Source organism: Dromiciops gliroides, chromosome 5 (assembly GCF_019393635.1).
Source record: "Dromiciops gliroides isolate mDroGli1 chromosome 5, mDroGli1.pri, whole genome shotgun sequence".
NCBI classification, from domain to species: Eukaryota; Metazoa; Chordata; class Mammalia; order Microbiotheria; family Microbiotheriidae; genus Dromiciops; species Dromiciops gliroides.
This window is the reverse complement of record NC_057865.1, coordinates 104,727,580-104,750,935: the sequence shown is the minus strand read 5'-3', so window position 1 is coordinate 104,750,935 and position 23,356 is coordinate 104,727,580. Positions and strand designations below refer to the sequence as shown.

Genomic DNA, 23,356 nt, shown 5'->3' with positions numbered 1-23,356 from the left:
AGCTGACTCGAGTCAGGAAGACCTAGTTTCAAATCCTGCTTCAGGCACTGAGGCTGCGTGGCACTGGACAAGTCACTTAACCTGTCTGAGCCTCTCAGTAAGATGCTTTCCCAGAGCTCCTTCCCTTCTGAGATTATTTCCAATGTACCCTGCTTATGTCTTGTACATACAGTTGTGTGTTGTCTCCCCCATTGGAATGTGAGCTCCAAGAAAGCAGGGACTGTTTTTGATTTTCTTTACATGTCCAGCACTTAGCACAGTCTGGCACACACAGCTTAATAAATATTTGATGATTATGAAGATCGACTGAGGTGTGTGAAGTGCTTTACAAACCTTAAGGTGAAATACAGTTGTTCAATCGTCTGACTTTGTGACCCTTTTTTGAGTTTTCCTGGCAAAGATACTGGAGTGGTTTGCCATCTCCAGCTCATTTTACACATGAGGAAACTGAGGCAGACAAAGTGAAGTGACTTGTCCAGGGTCACACAGCTAGTGTCTGAGGCTGGATTTGAACCCAGGAAGATGAGTCTTCCTAACTCCAGGCCCAGCACCCTATTCACTGCCACCTAGCTGCCCCTCAAAATCGACATATACGGAAGTTACTACGGCTGCTTCTGCTACTACCGCCACCACCGCCGCTACACTTACTACTAGACTCAATGACCCCTGAGGTCCCTTCCAGCTCTAAATCTGACTCTCTAAGACCCACAATTAGAATTCTGCCACAATCATCAACCAATAAAAACTCTATTAAACAAATAGTCTTTAGTGCAGGCCGGGGGCTCTAAGAGTTTTCATTCAATGGTAAGGAAAATAAAATGAAAACTTTCTTATGGCACCCCCGGGAAGGGGGTGGGTGTGCGGCAGTTTGTGTGCGCAGGCGTGGATACACCGCTCCTGGGCCACGGACGGCGTCAACGTTGCTAGGAGATTACCTACACCAGCCCGGACTAAACCACTCTAGAGAGCTCAGGGACGGACAGGCTACTTCGCTCCTCCAAGGCTGACCAGCACGTACCTAGAAGAGCCGTACCCAGAACTCTCCAGGAGGAAAGACGCTCTCTCTGCTAACCGACCAGCGAGAGCCCTACGGCTCCCCGCGACTACATCCTGAGCCCCCTTCACCCTGAGAAGCGGGACACATGGTTGGGTCCGAAGGTGGAAGAATCTATTCACTTCTATACGGGGGGGGGGTAAGGACAGAGTATCAAGAACGAAGAATCAGGGCTTCATTCTCACGTAGCTGATGAGGCACTGAAAATTCCAGCTTGGCCCCCGGAGCTAAGTAAACACTAGACTGACTGAGGGTCCAGCGAGAATCTCCCGAAAGGCCTGGAGACACCCCCGCTCACCGTGCCGGCTGGGCGGGGCTCGTAGCCGCACGGGGGAAGTGACGTTTGGGGAAAGGGCGGGGTCAGGTCGCGACAGCTCCGCAGTGTCCGGGCTCCGGCTCTGCGGACTCCTGCGGTCATGTCGGCGCTGAGGCGGCTGGGCCCTTTCCTTCGCAAGGGAGGCCGGCGCTTTCTGGAGGGTCCGAGCGAGCGGACAGCTGGTCGCTGCATCGGAGGAGTCCGGCAGTGAGTGTTGGTAGATGGAGGGGGTTTCGGTTGCGTCGTTCTGCCCCAGGGCCCGTCCTCACCTTGAAGGGTCATTGAAGGGGACTACAAGTCCCAGGATGTTGAGCTGGAGCGCCCCGCCTTCTCTCCGGGGCATTGTGGGGCTCGGAGCTCCGGCGGTGATTTGACCGCCCTGACTTGACGCACTCCCCTCGTCACGGCACGTGCGTGCTCCTCCCTCTTTCCCCCTCCCCCTCCCCCGTTTCTTTCTTCTCCTTTCTTCCCTTTGCTTTAACAGAATCTATACAATGGCAGCACTGAAATGGCACCTTCTAGACGACCGAGGCCAAACCGTTCTTTTTAGGAGAAAATAAGGAAAACAAGCCCAGGGGGGCTTATTTTGAGCCAAGTCAGCAAGCAATTATTTATTGAGTGCTTCCTGTGGGCTCACTCATTCATTCTGTAAACATGCAGTAAGCGCGTGCTGTATGCAGGCACTGAATGGCAAAAGAGAAGCCCTGTCCTTCAGGAGCTCAGTCTGATGGGGGAGGTAACGTGCAAACAGCCCCATGCAGACAGTCTGTTCAGGATTCATGTATTCACTAAACATGTATGTGTCAAGCACAGCGCTAAGCTCTGGGGATACAGAAAATGGCAGAAGGGGGAGATGACATGCCAACAGCTACGTGCGACAACTAGATTTAGAATAAATTGAATATGATCTTGGAGGGAAAGCTCTAGCAATAAGGAGGATTGGGACAGCTTTCTTGCAGAAGATGGGGTTTGAGTTGAGACTTGAAGGAAGCTTAGGAGGGAGAGAGGAAGAGGGAGAGTCTTCTGGGCATGGGAGACAGCCAGTGAAAATGTCTTGAACTTGGGGGCAGCTAGGTGGTGCAGTGGATAGAGCACCGGCCCTGGAGTCAGGAGGACCTGAGTTCAAATCCGACCTCAGACACTTGACACTAGCTCTGTGACCCTGGGCAAGTCACTTAACCCCAATTGCCTCACCAAAAAAAAGAAAATGCCTTTAGCTGAGTGATGGACTGTCATGCTCCAGGAAGAGCAGGGAGGCCAGTGTCACTGAGTATATGGAGGGAGAGTTGGGGCAGTTTATGAAAAGCTTTGAATGCCCAAAAGAGGATTTTTTTTTATCCTGTAGTTAATAGGAAGCCACTGCAGTTTCTTGAAAGGGGGCACGGTGACATGGTCAGGCCTGCATTTTAGGAAGATTAGTTTGGCAGCTGAGTGGAGAGCTCTGAAGAGTTTTGAGGTGGGGAGACTAACCCAAAGTAGTAGTCCAGGCACCAGCATGGTGGCAGTATCAGAGGACAGAAGGGGGTCCTTAGGAAAGATGCTAGGAAGGAAAACCAGCAGGCCTTGGCCTGCTTGGATATGGAGGGGTGAGAGGGAAGAGTTGAGAATGATACTTACCAAGGCTGTAGCCTGGGTTAGGAAGGGGGGAAGGTTTGGGGAAAAAGAAAATAAGTTCATTTTGGGACGTATGGAGTTTAAGTTACCAATGAGACATCCAGTTTGAGAGTCCTATAGGCCAAAGCTTCTTAAACTGTGGGTCACGACCCCATATGAGGTCACATAACTGAATGGAGGGAGGGTCACTAAAAATTTGTCAGTAAATGTTTGATTTGTATACTTATTTTATATCTCTATATGCCTGGGGTTGTGTAAAAATTTCCCCCAGTTAAAAGGGAAAAGTTTAAGAAGCCCTGCTATAGGCAGTTGGAAATGGGAGTCTTGTGGTCAGATTAGGGCTGGATAAGTAGATCTGAAAATCCAGAATAGAGATGATAATTGAATCCTTGGGAGTTAAGATCACCAGGGTATCTCAACTTAAAGCACTTTAAAAGGAACTTAAAGCACAAGTCACACTAGTCATTCCTCTTCTTGGTAAACCCCAGGTGCTTAGGATCAAAAATAAACTCCTCTTTTTGGTATTTAAAACCCCTTCATAATGTAATCTCAACCTGGTTGTTTTTTTTTTTCCAGTCTTATTCCACATTACTCTCCTTCAGGAACACTAGGCTCCAGGGCCCAGTTGGCCTTACAGCTTGTTCCTCAGTCTCAGGGTCTTTTTACTGGACACAAGGGCTGGAATTTACCCCCTCCTCACCTCTACCTCTCAGAATCTCTAGTTGCCCTCAAGGCTAATTTCAAGCACCACCTCCTACATATTTTATATCAAAGTATTACACTATACCACAAGCATGCAATCCATTTTTGTTGGATTGAAATCTTGCTGAACCAAGGCATCCTGCCTCTGCTTTCTCTTGCAATATATCTGTTTTAACTGTGTTCTGTAGTCAAGAAAGAATAATTTCCAAACCAAAGTTACCTTTCTTTGCCTCTCTGTGCCTTAAATATTCTGAATATATAAAATTTTAATAAGGGGAGTACAGGTATGATGTATTTTCATATGGGTCTGGGATCTCATTAATGTTGAAGTTCCATCCAATGTTGCAGTTTTCAACCCATTATCCCTGCTCATCCTGTGTGACTCATGTCCATGGCCTCCCCTAAGTCTACCATAGGAAGTGCACTCAACTAGCAGGAGGTCTTCCTTGATTTTTCCTGTACTGTTATTATATATAATAATTCATCAAAATGAAACTTCTTTCTACAATAATTATGCTTCATGTTGCCACAGTACTTTAGAATTTATAGAGCGCTTTTCCATCGCATTCGATCCTTCTCACAACCCTATTTGGTCAGGCGTATTTGTGAGCTGGTGATTTGTAATTCTGAAATCAGACGCATTGCTGGTGTAACTAGCACTTTAAAAAAGTTGTTTTTTTGAATTATAGTGCTGGAGGTGGTGTCCACATTCAACCTCGCTACCGGCAATATCCCCAACTGACAAAATCTCAAGTGTTCCAAGCTGAGCTGTTAAGTGCCACAATGTGGTTTTGGATTCTCTGGCGTTTTTGGCATGACTCAGATGCTGTATTGGTAAGCTTTGGAATGTAATTTTTTTTTATTTGCTAATCTTGACAAATAATCAAAAATTTTGTTCAGTATACTTATTATGGTTCATGGTTTATAGATCCCAATTCTGCCCCCCCATGAGAATATAAATGCCATACTAGTTCATTCTGGAACTGTCTGATGGGGTTACCAAGGCACACTCAGTGGGCAATCATGCTTAACTTCTAGGATGTTAATTTCAAAAGTTAGGGATGAACCATCAGATATCTTAGCTTTCATCAACACAATCAGTTATAAGTCAGAGAGCCATGACTTAATCTAAACTGAAGATTCTTAATTTGGGGTCTGTGGGATTTCAGGAGGCCCTTGAGCTTGGATGGGAAAGGAATGCACATTTATTTTTATTAACCTCTAACTGAAATTTAGCATTTCTTTTAGTTATTTAAAAACATTCTGAGATGGGGGACATGGGCTTTGTTAGACTGTCAGAGGGATACGACACAAGAAAGATCACGAGCTGACCTAGACCTTTCTTGAACAAATCTATATTTTCAGCTTCTTGTACCTTTTTTGGGGGGTTGGGGGAGGGGGATCAAAAGCTTCTGAAAATTTGCTGTCTTCTTTGATCTTAGGGTCATAGATTTAGAGTTGGAACATTAGAAGTCACGTAGACCAGCCTGCCCATTTTACAGATGAGGAAACTGGTCAAGATCACCCAGGTAGCAAGTGGCAGAGCCAGGATTTGAAACTCAGCCTTCTGACTCAACATTCAGCACTCTTCCCATTATGCTGCACTCCTTCCATCTTGTCTAGAAAGATGTCACGAGTGTCAGAGGTCTTGATGAAATCCAGGAATACTCCGTCTATGACATTTTCCTGAGTTAACTGTATAGTAACCCTATCAAAAGAGTATGACCTGTTCTGCATGAACTAATGGCTCTTATTGCTCATGGCTTCCTTTCCCAAATACATTCTTTTTTTTTTTTTTTTTAGTGAGGCATTTGGGGTTAAGTGACTTGACCAGGGTCACACAGCTAGTAAGTGTTAAGTGTCTGAGGCTGGATTTGAACTCAGGTACTCCTGACTCCAGGGCTGGTGCTCTATCCACTGCGCCACCTAGCCGCCCCCCCAAATACATTCTAACAATCTTACAAGTTCAATGTACTTAACTCTTGTCAGATAGATCTTCAAAGGTGGGATCGGAAGCTGTCGTTTGGACCACTGAGAAATAGTACCTGAACAAAGAGCCACAAAACAGTGGCTTTGTCTTGTATGCCTGGCAAAATAAATTAGGCAGAGCTTAAGGGTTGAGAGATACTAGAACATGCTATCAAACGAATTGTTTCCCCCAGTTTATGAACTGTCCTAGCTAGACGATTAGGGAGATAGCCACAAGTCACTGCACACAAGCCAGCTAAAAGGGAATCATCTCATTTGGACTCATCTCCTATTTTTCTGTCTCTAAGTAGTTACTAATAGAGCCAGGATCATCTGAGAGGAATAGCTAGATGAGGGTTGGTCTTTATGGTGGGTAGAGTTCCAAAGTTTTTTTCTACAGAAAATTTCAGTTCAGCCTGTAGCCGAGGGTAGTTTTTAAGGTCCATTCCAACTCTTAAGATTCTGTTCAATTTTACATTCAGAATATATGATAGATGGCTTTTGGTGACAACTTTCCATGTCCTATAAGTTTAAACTTACCATCTCCTTCAGGCTTCGGTGGCTTCCCTTTAATATTCTGCTTTTTAGTAAACAAATTCATACTTTTTAACAAACTTCTTATGTTGTGTCTTAGCTCTTCTCTTTCTGGTCTAAAGAGTTTTTCCTTGCCCATTCTCATGTCATTCTAGTTCCCTTCTGAACTTTGGCCCACTCATGTGTGGCTTTCTTGTGTTGTAGCAGGAAACGAGGTGCTTGGCTTATATGATCTTTAAGGTCGTCTCCAACTTAGAGATTCTTTCATTTTCTTGTCCTATTCTGCATGAAAAAATGAATTTATTAAGTTCTTATCTGTGCAAAACACTGTGCCAAGCGCTAGGGATACAAATGGAAAAGGCAATCCCTATTCTTAAAGGGCTCACATTATAATGGACTCATATTCTATGTGCAGATATATCACAGTTTTATAGAAGAATAGGATAATGTTTTCTGGCTTCTTTTTTTTTTAAATAAATGCTTATTGATGTCTTTTGTTTTTACATTGTCCAGATTTTTTCCCATACCTCTCCCCTTGACCACTCCTAGAAAGCCAGCCCTTATAACAAAGATTGTTTTTAAAAAAGGGGAAAAAAATCAATAAAGCTGACCATTTCTTCCAAAATATCTGATGTCATAGGCAATATTCCACATCTGTGGACCCCTCTTCTTTGGGGCTAAGCTTCAGTTTTATAATTTTTTTTTTGCATCATTAATTTTTTATTGTTTTGTGGTGGTAGTTCTTTCCATTCCTATTGTAGTTGTGTATATTGTTCTTGCTCTGTTTACTTCGTTGTGTCAGTTCATGTCTTCATGCTACTGAGTCAGGTGACTTCAGTTCTCTCATAAGGTAGGTAAGGTTGTGCCATATACCATTAGTATGTGCAACCAAGGTACCGGTGGTGGCGAGAGGGAAGAAGGTGAGGTGCTGAATGACCACTAGATTAGGAATGAATTAGATAAGGAGCTGATGGAGGTCCAGTAAAGGACTGTTAAAAAGCATTGAAGTCCTAGCTGATATTACGTACCATGCATTTATAGTGTCATCAAGACAGCCCTGCGGAAAGTTTAAGCATAATAGAGATTGTTTAAAGGTGGTGAGGTTCTCCACACCTTGTTGGATTGAATTAATCTTTCAGGACATATATCTTAGGCACTTGGGGGGTACAGTGGATAATGCTGGGCCTGGAGTTTGGAGGCCCTGAGTTCAAATTTGGTCTCAGATATTTACTAGCTGTGTGACTCTGGGCAAGTCACTTCACCCTGTTTGCCTCAGTTCCCTCATCTGGAGAATGAGCTGGAGAAGGAAAGGGGAAAGCACTCCATTGTCTATGCCAAGAAAACCCAGATGGGGTCATGAAGAGTTGGACATGACTGAAACGCCACACCAAAAAAAATCCATCGGGGATCACCTCTGCAGTTAGAACATAAGCTGGGCCCAGCATCGAAGATGAGCCGGGTAGATGGTATTTGGGAAATTGTATAGTGCTCTTTACAAAGACGGAGAGTTTTAGAGACTTTAGTCTACAACACAGAGTTAAACAGACCCTCAACAGAAGAAGGGTTAAGACATCAAAACAGGTTAAGCAGTAGCATTTAGTCGTTGAGTATGAAGGGGACAGGCAAGGAGAAGGAATGGGAGAGAAGGTCGCAGCCATTGTTCCGGGGGTCATTGTCTCTCTTCTCACTTGTTTGTGCTCGTTCATTTTAAAATCTGTTTTCTCTAGTGGAATGTGTGCTTGATTTTTTTTTTTTGTTTGTTTCCACCAGGGTCATTTTCCATATCCAGATCCTTCTAAATGGACAGATGAAGAATTGGGTATTCCCCCTGATGATGAAGACTAAAGCATTGTCATCACTGCTACAAGTAGGTGCTACCAAGCACCTCATTTCCCAGTAATTACAACTGCTATTTAAATTTAAAAAAATGTTTAATTGATGTTCTTTTCTTTTTCAACATCATTGTCATTTCACAATAAATAATCCCCCTCCCCCAATAGACTTTTTTTTTTTAATTAACAAACTATTGCAGTGAAGGAAAACACTTGGTTACATCTTAAAATGCCTTGTTTCATATCCGTAGAAAACCACCTTTATTCAGAGAGGTTAGAGGCATGTTCACCATCAGTCCTCCAAAGTTAGGATTAGACAGTGCATTAATCAGAGTTCTGAAGTCTTTCAATGTTATTTTCTTTTATATTATTATGCTCATTTTGGAAACTGTCTTCCTGGTTCTGCTATTTTTGCTCAAAATTAGTTCATACAACTCTCAGTTTTTCTGAATTCTTTAGTCTCTTTATGTTAACAATAATATTCCATTACAGTCGTATAATATGGTTTGTTCAGCCACTTTACCAATCAATGGACAGTCATTTTTCTAGTTCTTGGCTATTACAAAAAGTACTGCTATAAATATTTTTGTACATATGGGACCTTTCCCTTCTTCTTTGATTTTCTTTGGGGTATATGTGTGTTATCACTGGGTTAAAGGGGATATACATTTTAGTGACTTTTAGGAAATTTTTTTCAAGAATAGACTAATTTGGGGCAGCTAGGTGGCGCAGTGGATAGAGCACCGGCCCTGGAGTCAGGAGTACCTGAGTTCAAATCCGGCCTCAGACACTTAACACTTACTAGCTGTGTGACCCTGGGCAAGTCACTTAACCCCAATTGCCTCACTAAAAAAAAAAAAAAAAAAAAAGAATAGACTAATTTGGGGGTGGCTAAGTGGCGCAGTGGATAAAGCATCGGCCTTGGGTTTAGGAGTACCTGAGTTCAAATCTGGCCTCAGGCACTTGACACTTACTAGCTGTGTGACCCTGGGCAAGTCACTTAACCCCCATTGCCCTGCAAAAAAAAAAAAAAAAAAAGAATAGACTAATTCACAGCTGCACCAGTGCTGTATTAGTGTGTGTCTTCCTACAGCCCCTCTATCACCATTTTAATTTTTGCCAACCTGCCAGGTGGAAAACAGTAATTTTAACATGCATGTGTCTTATTAATAATTTGGAGTGTTTTCTCAGTGTTTGTTGATAGTTTGCATTTCTTCTTTTGAAAACCACCTGGCTCTTGTTTTTATATATTTTTCCCTAAATATCTTGGATAGCATTATTATTTTGTTATAAAAACTTTTTTTCCTAATTAACTGCTTCCCTGTTAAATGTAACCGTTGATTTTGTTCTTGCAAAAACTTGTTGATTCTATGTAGTCAAAATTGTCCATTTTGTCTATTGCGATCTCTATTCCTTGTTTAAGGATTCTCTCCCTGGCCATAATTATGGCAGGCATCTCCTTCCATTTTCCTCTAATTTTTCTATGATGTGACCATTATATATTTAGATGATGTGTCCATCAAGAGCTTCTCTTTTTCATTGATACCCACAATTAACTTTTGAGGGATATGCACTCCTCTCTTCTTGAGAGAATCCCTCAGAAGCAGACTATGTACTATAAAAGACATGAAGCAGAGTGAACCATTTCACTTGATTTCTGCTTCTGTTCTCATTTCTTTTTTCTCCTGAGCTCTCATTTTTTTCTATTTTTCATTGATTATTTCCTTGTTTTGGTTCTATTCTTTTTTTAAAACGCTAATTTGTTAGAATTCTGCCCTCCCCTCTCTTTGTGCTGAGAATTGCAGATCTTCAGTGTTCAACCATCTGCCTTTGGTGGTAGAAGCCTAGAGTTTCAGCCCCATAAAAAACAACTTATTAGGATATCCTTCACTTAGGAGTGTAGAAAATCAGGGGTTTTTTCTTTTTAAAGTGAAGCTACTGAAAAGATCCTACCCTCCCCCTAGCTACCCCCCCCCCAAAACAACATTTCAAACTGTGTTTCTAGGATTTAGCTAAGAAATCTTATACTTATGGAACATTTTCTGTGTAATAAGTAGCTAATTACTGTAGAAATTTAAACACATTAAATATTTTGATAATGTTCCAAATCTAAGGCGCTGAAATATTTGAGGCAGTGGTTTAGTAAATTAGTTAGGTGTTCCGTTTCTTCAGGATTTTGAGGGAAGAAATAGCTAAAATTTAAATAGTGCTTTGAAGGTTGCATAGCACTGTACATATGTTATTTCTTTTGATCCTCACAACAAGCCTGTGAAGTAGGTGCTATTAATCCCCATTTTACAGATTGGGAAACTGAGGCTGTGATAAGTTAAGGGACTTGCACAGGGTCATACAACTCTAAATGTGTGAGGCAGGATCTGAAGTCCTCCCTCATTCCAAGTCTAATGTTTCTATCTGTACACACAGAGAGGTGGTTTTCTCTCCAATAATTGGGCCTCTTATATGAAAAGAAATAGTACTTTTTGAGGGTGGCCTATTCCTTGAGGTAACATCTCAGAAAGATGTTGAGCTGCTTTCACAACTTGCCTCAGGGAGGATGCAAGATGCTCACCATTGCTCCATGTAGAATTGTATGTAGTCATGTATGTAGTGGTGCATACTGGGCTGTAAGGCTGTAAGCCAGCCTTAGTTTTTATCCTAAGGGGACTCACTTCCTAGGGTTCACCAGAACTGAGTAGTTCCTGTGATGCATTTCCCTCAGACTGTAGACTGGTTTTTACATCAGAGATGAAAAAAAAAATGTATAGTAAAAACTGGTGTGCTCAAATGAGCATTAAACTTATTTTCCTTCATTTCTACTGAGTATAGGAATACATAGAAGACACAGCATTCACTCATAACCAAAAATTATGTTCCAATTTTTCCAGCTTTCCTGCTGAATTAAGGGGATTGGAGAAAGTAACAATAATACCTTTAAGCAGGAAATGATTGTGGTAAAATGGGTATTTGAGAATGTGCATGTTAGGAATTTGGGGAAAAAGTTGAACTCTGAGCCCTGTGGGTAGGGATAGTTTCAAGAAAGCATGACTGTGGTCCAAAATCTATGGTGCCAACATCTTTATAAAAATTCATTTGAAGGTGAGTTTGGGACAAACTACATTTTTACCAGCCCATTTTAGATGAAGGGACAGGGAAGAGGTTTCAAAAGTCAGCTACTCTTCAGCACAGCCTCCAGAGGGAGTGGGATACATGGTTACCATAGCAACAGCTTGTGTGTTTAATCACAAAGGAATTGCTCATAATTCAGTGTTTTTGCGACATTTTCTGGCATAGGCACAAATAAGACTGTTCTCGACTTTTTAGGCATTTTGGTCACCTTTAGGGTACCTGTGGTCATAACCAATTTTCCCCTTCCTGACTTTGAGTTAGTCCTTATGGTCTCTGTACTTGACATTTTGGAACCTGATTATATTCTCTTGAATTGGGGTTTTTTTTTTTTTTGCATGTATACAAACCTTGTTTCTATCCAAATTGTGAGCTCAGTGATTTTTTTTTAAGTTATGAAAACATCAACAAATATAAATATGTCCGTATGCTAAAAATAAAGAGAATTATATTTGAAACCTTGAATCTCTATTACATGCACTTTGGTTTTTATTTTAAATATGCTGAGAGACAGATTGGTATGGTGGGTAAAGAGCCAGCCTCAGAATCATGAAGACCTGGCCTCAAGTCTCATCTTTGATGTACACCTGCTGTGTGACCCTGTTACAATTCATTTACCTCTTAGTACTCTGGGCTGCTTTCTAAGATGATAGTTGCAGAGAAGATACCAACCTGCAGTTGGTAGGAGTTCTCCATACCAGAGAAGTTACAAGTCCATTCCTTTTCCTCATGGGATAGTACCAACTGTGTTAACTCTCTGTCCCCTTTGGAACTGCCCTCTGTGTATTTTTTAATGTTTTGTTTTCACTTTTTCTTTTCTTTTCTTTCTTTTTTTTTTTTTTTGCCAACTCATTCCCCTCCCTCAATTTTCCTCCCCACCTATAAAAGCTCTCCCTTGGAGCAAATAAGAATCAAGAAAAGCCAAGTCATACCTGACTGTATGTGAAGTGTCTGTCCCATCCTGTGCCTCTCGCCTGTAACTTCTCTGCCAAGATGTGGGAAGCTTGTTTTATCATCAGTCTTGTGGAGTCATGCATACTCATTACATTTATTAGAGTTCTTAAATTTAAAAAGTTGTTTTCCTTTACATTATTGCTATCTCAATTATTTTAGAAAAGAATCTCCCCCCTGTGCTTGACAAACAGTTCAGTTCTACAAGTATCTTAAGTAACCAATTAAGAACCACGGGTTTTAGTTACTGGATTTGATTGAATAAAAGTATTTTAAATATGGTTCTTCACTTATTTACCTGCAGGGGCCAGCTGTGATCTTCAGGAGAAGTTATTTTGTTGGTACAGATGGATGATGCTAATTAAAGTTATATTCACATGAATGACAGTCTACCCTTTTCCTTTCATAATGGATGAGTATTGTGCATAGTTATCAAGCCTTGGGTCCACTAGATTATAAATGTTCAGTGACTACGTTGTGCTCATCTTTTTGGAGTCGCGGTTTATAGTGGGAAAAATCGACTTCACCTACTACAAGTATTCAGTGTTTTAGTGTTTATGTAGAAAAAGTCCAGAGACTTTTACTTATGGTTTGATTTATGGGTAACATTTCAGTGTCCTACATATGTGCTGCGTACCAAAAGAGTAGCTTTTAACACTAAGATGAACCAAACAGGAAAAGTTTGGAGAGACATTATTGCCCAAAGTAGAAGTGCATCCCTCTGTGTCAAGGGAGGTATGATGCAGAGAGAGCCTTAAACGTCACTTGTGAAGGCAGCAGGACAGAGTTAAGGGACCTCAGTTCAAATCCTGGCTGTGACACTTTACTAGGAAAGAAGGGGGGGAAGGAGCATTTAAGTGCCTATATACCAGGCACTACGCTAAGCACTTCACAGTCATCTCATTTGCTCCTCAACGAAAATTCCGAGAGGTCGGTGCTATTAATATTCCTGTTTTACAAGTTGGGGAAGTGGAAGCAAACAGGTTATGTATCTTGCCCAGGGTAACTCATTGAATAAGTGCCTTGTTCACATTTGAACTCAGATCTGCCTCCAGGTTCTATCGATCATGCCACCTAGCTGTGCTCCCATTAGCTGTTTGTCAACAGGTAAGTCACAACCTCTCAGACCCCCAGTTTCTTCTATTGTAAATGGGGATAATAATCATGGTATGGTGATGTTCCAATGAGATGATGCATATAAATTGCTTTATAGAGCTTAAAATATAAATGTGAGTTGACATCACAAGGGCTGTGTAGTATAGAAGAAAGAATCCCCCCTCTGCCACTATTAGCTATGAAAATCGGGCAGTTTGAGGGCTGTGCTGGAGCCAATTCTAATAAAGCAAGTAAGAAGGGTGTGTGTGTGTGTGTGTGTGTGTGTGTGTGTGTGTGTGTGTGTGTGTGTGTGTGTTTGTTGTCCATGACTCTAGGCAAGTCATTTAACTACTCTGGGTCTCAGTTTCTTCAGCTGTAAAATGAACGCCTGATCCATCTAAGCACTGGGCTCCTTGTACTCCTTGGCTCTCAGGGTTGTGAGGGAAACGCTTACTGAACTGTAAAGAGCTGTAAGCAAAATGGAAGCTGCTAATGTTGGTTGTCATCTTGTGGTGGTTAGAAGGGCAAATGTCTAAGGAGAAAGACATTTAAAGCCTCTTTGCTGCTATCAGTTTTATCATTCTTTTAGGCAGTGGTTCACAAAGACTACTGATTTGCCTTCTCTCTCAACTCTCACACTCACTATGTCCAGAGATAACAAGAACTTTGATTTAACAGTGAGCTCAAACAAACTAATCCTTTTAGTCCCTTCTCTCAGAAATCAGCATTTCTTGAAATAACTTTCAAGCCTTGTTGGAACTTGTTTGCCCAAGCTTTCTCACAGACATAGTGTCTTCCTTTCTCCAGGAGGGTTTTGGAATCATTAGTAAGCTCCTGGCTCAGGAGTAGAAAGCCCTACCTTGCAATAAGTTTTCTCTTAATGAGGAGGCTACAAAAAGGTCTTAAAGTGGTGAGATTTGTGGATTCCTTTCAATTTGTTCCTAGATGAATGGGGCTGGTGGAAGTTTGCCTCAGTGTGAACCTTTTCTATAGTCATGCTTACACTCATCTGTTTATTTACATGGTCCTGATTCAATCTGAGTAACACCAAGCTCACGTCAAGGTGGTGGAGATACAAAGCCTGAGGATACAAAGAAGAAATGAATGGTCTCTGACCTCAAAATACTTATTGTCTATTTGGGGAAACACAACGTATCCGTGTAGTATAAGGGAAATGGAGGCAAAAGAATAGCTGGGGGGTGGGGGGAAGCATCAGAGGAGATTGAAAGAAACTTCTTGGTAGGGTGGGAACCCTACACTGACCTCTCGAGTCTCCTGCCCCTGTATCGTATTGTCCAATTTGCCCTGCCAAGATGTAGCCTCAGAACACCCGATACATTCACTGTCTCTCCTTCACGCGTGCTGAACAAAGCTGGAGAAAAATCACAAAACCACATTGACCAGGTCCTGTACAAATTCATTGTTACGTGACCTCACTTAGCCCCATGTTGCTGCAAGGGCTCCTTTTACACCTCCTTAATTAACTCTCTATGCCACTCATCACAGTGGTTCTTCCAAATCCCCCCAGCCCTCCCCAAACCTTCCATTGCCCCCCTTCCCTTCACCCTCAGCCAAGAACCCTGTTGTCTATTTTAAAAATCTGAAAAAAATAGGCCATTTGCTGAGAGCTTCCTCTTCTCAACTCACATCACCCAGATGCTTTCTGCTGCTATCACCTTCTTTACTCTCATTTCAAACTATTGCTTGGGATTCCAACCTTCCAGGGTCCTGTGATGATGGGGAGGGTTTCCTTTGTTTTGTTTTTGTTTTGTTTTTGCAGGGCAATGGGGGTTAAGTGACTTGCCCAGGGTCACACAGCTAGTAAGTGTCAAGTGTCTGAGGCTGGATTTGAACTCAGGTACTCCTGAATCCAGGGCCAGAGCTTTATCCACTGCGCCACCTAGCTGCCCTGAGGGTTTCCTTTGGATGCTGGAGAGCTTATGTCTCTCCAGGCACTACATGTAACAGCACATGGACATCTCAAGATGGTCAATGATGCCCACCCAGGATCTGTGTCAAACCATGGTACATATACTTGGTATGAGACAGACACCCATACAGACTCAAATAAGAACATAGTGGGCCCAGAACACTAATACACCCCAAAGGGAAGTACAGCCAAATATCTTTTCTACTCCTCCACAGTTACCTGTACATTTGCAGGATTACAGGATTTAGAACTACAAATGAGGAGGTACAAAGGGGTGGAGTTTTATAGGTAAAGGAAGCCATTAGTGGATGAATAGAGAGGTAGTGCAAGTGTTCACAATGTCACTGGGGATGATCAAGGTCCATGTTTGTGGTGGCAATGAGTAAATTTATTTCTAAGAATATCTAAGAACAAGGGGCAGCTAGGTGGTGTAGTGGATAGAGCACTGGCCCTGGAGTCAGGAGTATCTGAGTTCAAATTTGGCCTCAGACACTTGACACTTACTAGTTGTGTGACCCTGGGCAAGTCACTTGACCCCAATTGCCTCACCAAAAAAACACAAAAAAGAATATATAAGAACAGAAAACTCCCTAGATAGGTCAGCCAAGGGATATCACTGACAGGAGTAAGTTTCCTAGCTTTCTAGTTGGGTAGTGGGGTTGGAACACAAACACATTTGGAGGGAATGGTAGCAAAGAATGTATGTATGTATGAAGGATGGATGAAAGGAAACCAATAAATATATGAAAGATGGGAGAAACAAGGATTTCTCAAAGGTCTCGGTGCCTCTTTAAGTTTTAATGGATTATTAATGAAATATTATACCTTTAAGCTATTAAAGCCTAAAATGGCACCAAGACTTTTGGGACATCCTCTATACGCCCTGAACCCCTTCAGGTAGGGGTAGCTCTGAACCAATATGATCTGAGAACAGTCTGTAGAAGCAGAAGAATGGGAGGTAGTTGATCTGGGTTCAAATGTCCTGCTACTTGCTGGGTGACCATGAGAAAAATCACTTAACCTGGGTGGTTCTCACAATTGGGATGACCTGTAAGGGTGCCTTCTGGCTATAAATCTATGATCCCACGACTCCTACTTTCTTTACACTACAGGAAATCTGAATCTAGTCCTTGAAAAATCAATCCTCTTCCTTCAAGTGACTTGCCCAGGGTCACACACCTAGTTAGTGTCAAGTGTCTGAGGCTGGATTTGAACTCAGGTCCTCCTGACTCCAGGGCTGGTGCTCTATCCACTGTGCCACCTAGCTGCCCCCTTTACCACTATCATTTACTCCTTCAGGTACTGTAGTATCCTAAAAGCCAGAGGAAGGGGCCTTGTTAGTCAGGCCTGGCAAAGATACCCAGCTCCATTAGGGGACATAGTGATGTACTTTATTCCTGGTCTATTTTTAAAAAAGTGTGTGTGTGCGTGTGTGTATATATATGTGTGTATGTATGTAGATAGATGCTGTAAACACAATTACAAAAATAGTTCTACATTTGTAGCCAGGAAGACTTGATAATCATTGGTTTGTCTATAGGCAAGTCACTGAAACCTCTTTGAACTTCAGATCCCTCAGCTGCATAACATGTAGTCCAGTCCATAGGGTTGTTATGAGATTACATAGATTACATAAGAGTGCCAGCTGTTATCATTGTGGTTTACCTATCATTTGGCACTGACTGTTCTTAAGGAAGAAAGGTCATTCCATGAACTTGTATAATATACTGTCCCTGCCAAATATTTCTATTTAGAAATGACTAGCCCCAGCAATGTACTGCTGCCTAAATGATTGTTCAAAATTTTTTCATAAACGTAGTTGTACCTGTACATTATGCATTAGTTAGGCATATTTAACAGGCAATAGTAAAACTGGTCATTTATATATATTAGGTGTGACTTGGTATATTCAGTTAAAAATGGTTGTTCTCTTAGAAACTTAGACCATAGATAAAAGTTTCATTACCAGTATTCTGCCTTCCTGAAAAATGAATGAATCAATTTCCACAACAGCACCACTTTTCACAAAGAAGATAATATTTGGAAAACAATAAAGTGCCTGGCACAGAGTATGCACTACATGTCATGTGTTATTATCATTATTTAAAAACATAATCACAGGGTGTACTTCTGGAGACAAAGTAGGCGATTTTAAGAGTAGCCACTTTACATGAAGGATACATCTAAGTCGCAAAATTGCAACTGGTTCAAAATACAGCATAGCCTCTTAGAAAATATTACATCACCAATAACATTATCATCCTGTGCACAACATACCAAGTAATTAACCTGGTAAATTTATTTTTGGAAAAAAAAACCCATAGAAATCAGGCAGCAGTTAATATCATGTATGAAATAATGATCAAAATTCCTTAGCTGTCAGGGTTAGAATCTTGCTCATTAAAGCTACTGGAAAACACACAGGACAATTTACAGATTTGCTGTTACTGAATGACAACACTCATAAGAATGACCTTGACAAAGACTTCTCCATGCAGTCAATCTTTATTATAGCAGTATTCTCATATTCACATCAAGTACATAGAACTTTTTGCCTTTTATATAATACAGAGTTCTTTAAATAACTTTACACAGAAATAATTTTCCTCAATCTGAATTTCAGTTGTTTTGTTGTTTAAAATCTCCATGCTCTCTAGCCAACTGAACAATATTTCCCATTGTACAAATTTACATGAGAAAAAACTCCAAAGTACAAATGAAGGGACCTGAGTAGGAAAGGGGACTCAGATATAAGGAAAGGGAATGGGAATCAAAGAAAAGTAATCTGAACAAGCAATCACTCTGTGGACAAGAGGATAGGAGGGAAATGTCACCAATCTGAGTTTTTTATGACTTGAAAAAAGTTAAATAAAAATATTCATAACTTCTGCAAAAGCAGATATAGATACCTAGGAACAATTATGAAAAGACCCAAACTTTTCACTGCCTTTTACCATAAACTCTATGGGACCCTCTCCAGGTGCTGGCAGTAACACAGTGGAGAGGAAGGCTTACATAATTTAGAGCAATGGGGGGGGGGGGGCGGGGAAGAGGTCATGTAAATGAAGACTTTCCCTTTCTTCTCTCTATTGGAGCTGTTCTCAATCCAGGATATATATGATAAAGGAAGAACAAAGGAGGATTTCCTTTGTACTCTGTTGAAACCATACAGTAACCACAACTATCTTTTTAGTTAAACTACTGAATGTAACACACAAAGGGAAATATGTCAACAGAACAGTGGAACTGAATTCCCCATATGGGGAAAAAGATCACTTGTATCCTTCTATGAGAATCAGCTCAGTTGGAAGGAGGGGGGGGGGGACTTTGAGGAGAAGGAGGCAAAGAGAGGAAGGACAAGGTGTGCAAACTGACACATGAAATCATCACATACACACATCACTGAGATTGAATCCTTCAGATGGAGATGGTGTTAATGGAGACTAAATCTGACCATCAGGTCATATTACATGGTAGAACACTGGGATACACCGAGGATCTAATAACGTTTTCAAATAATGTAAAAACATACCATATATATGTACAATTATATAAACTAATGATAGAACATGAAAATAATAAGACATGTAGGTTGGACATTTGTTAAAAATGAACAATAACAAAAAGGCTTAAATTTAAATAGCTGGTTTCAATCAGGTAAGGAGCACACAAAAGGATTAGGAAGAAATGATGTGTTTTGTAGGATTTAAAAAAAAAACTTCACAGCTTTGAATAAAAAGCACATTTATTGCACTCTTACATTTTATTTCTGATAATTATAATTTATTTCCCACCCTCATCACCTTCTCCCCTATATCTGTAACTATTCCCTCCCCATTCCCCCTAAAGACTCACCACCCACGTTTGGTCCATTTTCCATACATTTGTGCCCAGACTGAGTTTCACTGCTTAAGCTATCCTGAAATTCCTCCTAAGTGTCATTCACTCTCACACACACACACACACACACACACACACACACACACACACACACACACACACACACACACACACACACACAGAGTATTCAACCAGGGTTTAACATATACAAATGCAACATAGATTAGTCAAAACACCCTCAAACCTAACTTTACCCCACCCTCAATAAAAAAAGACTCTTTTGCTTTGTTTTCTTCTATTTCAGATGCAAATTTCATGCCTGATTCACTTAAACTAAAGTTGAAACAGGTTAGACAGGTAATAGGGACCAGACAAGGTGTATAGCCTGCCAAGGGGATCAGATAGATGGTTGGAACAAATCTCTCTCTTGACAGTGATACAAATATTTCATTCTTTATTGGCAAAGAGTATTTCTACAAAAAGTTATTTCTTTAAAAGAAAACACACATAAAACAAAAAGATCACACCCAACATCACAAAAAGAAAGAAAGAAAGGAAGAAAGAAAGAAACACACTTGGATGTATCTACAGGCACAACTGGTTTGACCAAAGAGTTTAAAAAAAACCAAAACACAAAAAAACAAACCCACAAACCATTTTATTTAACCAACAATTAAAAACAATACAAAAAGCAGACCTAAATGGACCATTGTAACAGTTGTGCATTTTGAAAAAGGCTCTGCTTTAATCATGTCTTTTCTGAGGTGGGAACTATTTCAAAGATGTAACTACCCTCAATTGAAAAATCACTGCAATCCTGATTTAAGAACTAACTGAAAACTAAACCTCTGTCCTGCTTACTTTCAATATGCTTTATAGGAACTGTTATTGCTTTTTACTATAACTGATATAATTCTGGACTAAATTTGTCTCTGCCAAAATTGTGTGTGTGCGCACATGTGGTGCACACCTGTGCATGCGTGGGCTAGAATCTGTTAGGGATATACATCTGAAGAGGAAAAGAATAAAGATGACCTTCTTAGGTGCTGCTACATCACAAACTACACCAGTATTTAAAATTCTACCGAAGCTAGAAATGGAAAATGAACACAATGGACAGGCCATTATACTTTAGTCAAGGTATATACCATTGCTGCTAAAATCAGGAGGCTACTATTATATATAACATGTGTTGAGAAGGTTCTAATGAAGAACTCAATAACTAAGTAGTATGTTGTAGATTTTGGGGGGGGGGCAGGAGAAGTGAAGAACAGTTTGGGCAGAGAGGGGAAGAAAGATATAAGAAGCTCAACCATGTTGCCCAATCTTATTCACTTGTCAAAGGCCACTGCTTTTTCAATATATTGCCAACGTTCTTCTGGGAAAAGCAGGATCTTTTGCCCATATAGGAAAGTCCCTTTCCATCTGGCTCTCACAGATTATACAAACAGTGTTAGTAACACAGTCCTATCTAGTTTGAAAAGTCCAAAGGAGGCTGAATCCCAAGAGGGAGCTCCACTACTGGTGCTATAGACCAGGGCTTCTTAAACTTTTTCCACTTGCAACCCCTTTTTGCCCGAGAAATCTTTACATTGACCCTGGGTATATAGGTATATAAAATAGGTATATATAACCTTTTATTGTTAACAAATTTTTTGCCACCTCCATATTCAGTTATGCAACCCCATAGAGGGTTGGGACCCACAGTTTAAGAAGCTTTGGTATAGACTAGGTGGCTTAATAAAATTTAGACACTGGGTGGGATATTCTACCAACTGCAGCAGTAGGCTAGAAACAGTTGTTAAAATGCTGTCCCATATTTTAATTTTTCATTTTTTACAAAGACTATCTGCAAAAAGTTCATATACACATATGGTCACCAAATATAGAGAATCTTAACTAATTTCATTTCTCCTCAAATATCCACCCAACATTTCTAGTGTGCAAAACATTCATGCTTTAGTGGCTGAAGGAAAGGGAATAGAAATAATTTCTCCAAAAATGCCACAATTCTACTTTGAATTTAATAGCTCTATTTAAAAAATTTAAAAACCCAACTCTTTTTTTTTTTGTATGCAAAAATCCATTAGTGGGCTCTCTCATTTTAACCTCTGGTTTAGGTTACAAAATCTAAAGAAGATGCTATTTTTTTTTTTTGAGGGGAATAGGGATATGATGTCTTTGCTGCTTTATCCAAATAACAAAGAATAGCAATTCAAAACAAAGTCATTGCTCTCATGAAAGACTGTCTAATCTCTGCTATATTTTAGCTTTTATTGCATCACAAAGGCACAGTGAGATCATTTGGCAAATTGTAAAGGTAACTACTTGAGCCCACATGCACAGTGTCATCTTAGGACCTTGAATGGAGGTTTTCATTAAACATCAAGGAGCACATTATTTGTCATTGGATTGTTTGCCTTTGTCCCTTTAGAATTTCTAGCTAGTTTTAAAAAAGTCTTCCACTGCCGTACATTTGTGCCCATTTGTCATTCTCAAGGTGCTGACTTGCTAGCTGCTAAAATGGTAACTAAGGATGTTTTCCAAAATATTTGTAAAGTCTGCTCTTACTGCTCAGTGGGCGTGCCTAGGTAACAAGCTAGTGAAATATCTGATAAAGATTTAATTTTTTTCTGTGCACATGTGACAGTTCAGAGACACCTAAGTGAAGCTAACATAGAATATGTGCTGCTAGCCAGACATCTTCCTAAAATCAAATCAGTGTTACTGAAGTAATGCTGCATCATCTATTTGGTAATATCTATAAAGAGCTGATTAGCATAGTGCCTGTCACACAGTAGATGCTGAAAAATGCTAAGAGTAAGAGCATCCAAGGGCAGCACCCAAGCAGACTAGGCCTTCCTTGGTGACAGTCCTGCCCCATTTCCAACGACTGACATTCACATCTTTTCAGCAGCTAGTGCTAAAGTGTGGACTACTATCTGCCCTTTGGGATAGAAACCTTCACATTAAACTGAAATCTTCAGTGTATTCATGCGAGTCCTAGCCTGGTATATTTAAAACAACTTCTCCTTGCTTTACAAGAGTAGGGGCATCATCTTAATGAAAACATCAATGATTTTATTGAGAATATCAACAGATTCCAAACTAGAGATGCTCTCTTTTATTCATTTTATCCATCTGTAGGATATCCTCTTAGCATCAAGCACTGAGATGAAAATATACAAATGGAAACAGAATGAGATCTGCAAAGGGACCCTCCAACAGTAGTTTTTGGAAATGTGTAAAAGGACAGTGCTGGGTCCTACTTGTGGGTGCCCAGATGGAACTGGGGGAGTATTTCCAGGGTTTGGGGAAGAGCACACTACTGAGACTGCTGTATCATTTTTAAAGCTTTCTTCCAAAATCTCAATATAAATGTAAAACATATCACTGCTATGAGTTCCTGTGCTCTACGTCACACTCACATTTGCTGATAGCTTCCTGATAAAAGCAATAATAGAATTTTTAAGAACCGGTATTTGACAGCTAATTTGCCTACCAGTTAGTTCCATATCCAGGTCCCTTACATAATGGGATGCAGTCCAGATGATCACTTTGGGCTTTTCCTCCCCCCCCTTTTTTTTCATAAAGCCTCATGACATCAATCTCCTGATAAATATTATTTCCATGGTAAATGTTCAGGATACTGAAGAATCAATGAATCAGAACATCGAACCTAAAAATGAATCCTTTGCAGTTGTTCCCAGTTGTTCAAGTTTGCAACTTTTATTCACCTATCATTACCAAAAATAAAATGAAGGCACTGCAGCCACCACAAGAAAAGCAAACTAATAAGGCAGTAAAATCACAACCTTAAAAGATCATTAATAAAGCAGCCACATAATGTGCATATTACATTGCATTATTCATAAAGTGCTTTGCACCAACAAGGACAGTTTCCTTGTATTTTTCTTAGGAACTTAAAAGGTTCTAGTCTATTTAGAGTCCGAAACATCAAATAATAAAGCAAAAGAAAAGCAAAGGAAACCTTTTTTAAGGTTTAGTGAAAGAAGTAGAAAAAGAATGGCTGTGTTAAAAAAAAAAAAGAAAAGAAAAAAAAAGGGTGTGAAAAGGGGATTTTAAAAAGTGACCTGTAATCACTAGACAATACCCTGAGTTTAGACTCTGGACTCCTCTTCATTTTAAAGCCAGCCTATACAAGTCAAGTTCGCCTTTTCTTTTCAAATAAGATGGCGACCCAATGGAGGGGAGGTAAGAAGCAGCATTTCAGAAATGTGTACAATCTCAAACATGACCTTCTAAGCTTCTTCCCCATAGCAGCTCCTTTCCCTATATTTATTTGCTGAGGTAGTCCTTGATTCAGCATGACTCCAACAGGTTCTATTTATTTCAGGGGCACTGAATAAACTTACTGTTGCTCACTTCCACCCTGG

At 40.5% G+C, this 23,356-nt stretch overlaps 1 protein-coding gene across 2 annotated transcripts; it reads left to right on the top strand.

Moving 5' to 3' along the window:
- The first annotated feature begins 1,389 nt into the window (after positions 1-1,389).
- Positions 1,390-12,476, top strand: NDUFB2 (NADH:ubiquinone oxidoreductase subunit B2). 2 transcript variants are annotated; one of them, XM_043966033.1, is made up of 4 exons: positions 1,390-1,577; positions 4,376-4,520; positions 7,959-8,055; positions 12,399-12,476. In XM_043966033.1, the coding sequence occupies exons 1-3, from the start codon at positions 1,471-1,473 to the stop codon at positions 8,031-8,033; spliced, it is 327 nt and encodes a 108-aa protein (XP_043821968.1). In that variant the 5' UTR covers positions 1,390-1,470; the 3' UTR covers positions 8,034-8,055; positions 12,399-12,476. The 2 variants fall into 2 exon arrangements, with proteins under 2 accessions (XP_043821968.1, XP_043821967.1); XM_043966032.1 differs by lacking the exon at positions 12,399-12,476 and having other exon boundaries at positions 7,959-8,699.
- Positions 12,477-23,356: the final 10,880 nt, after the last annotated feature.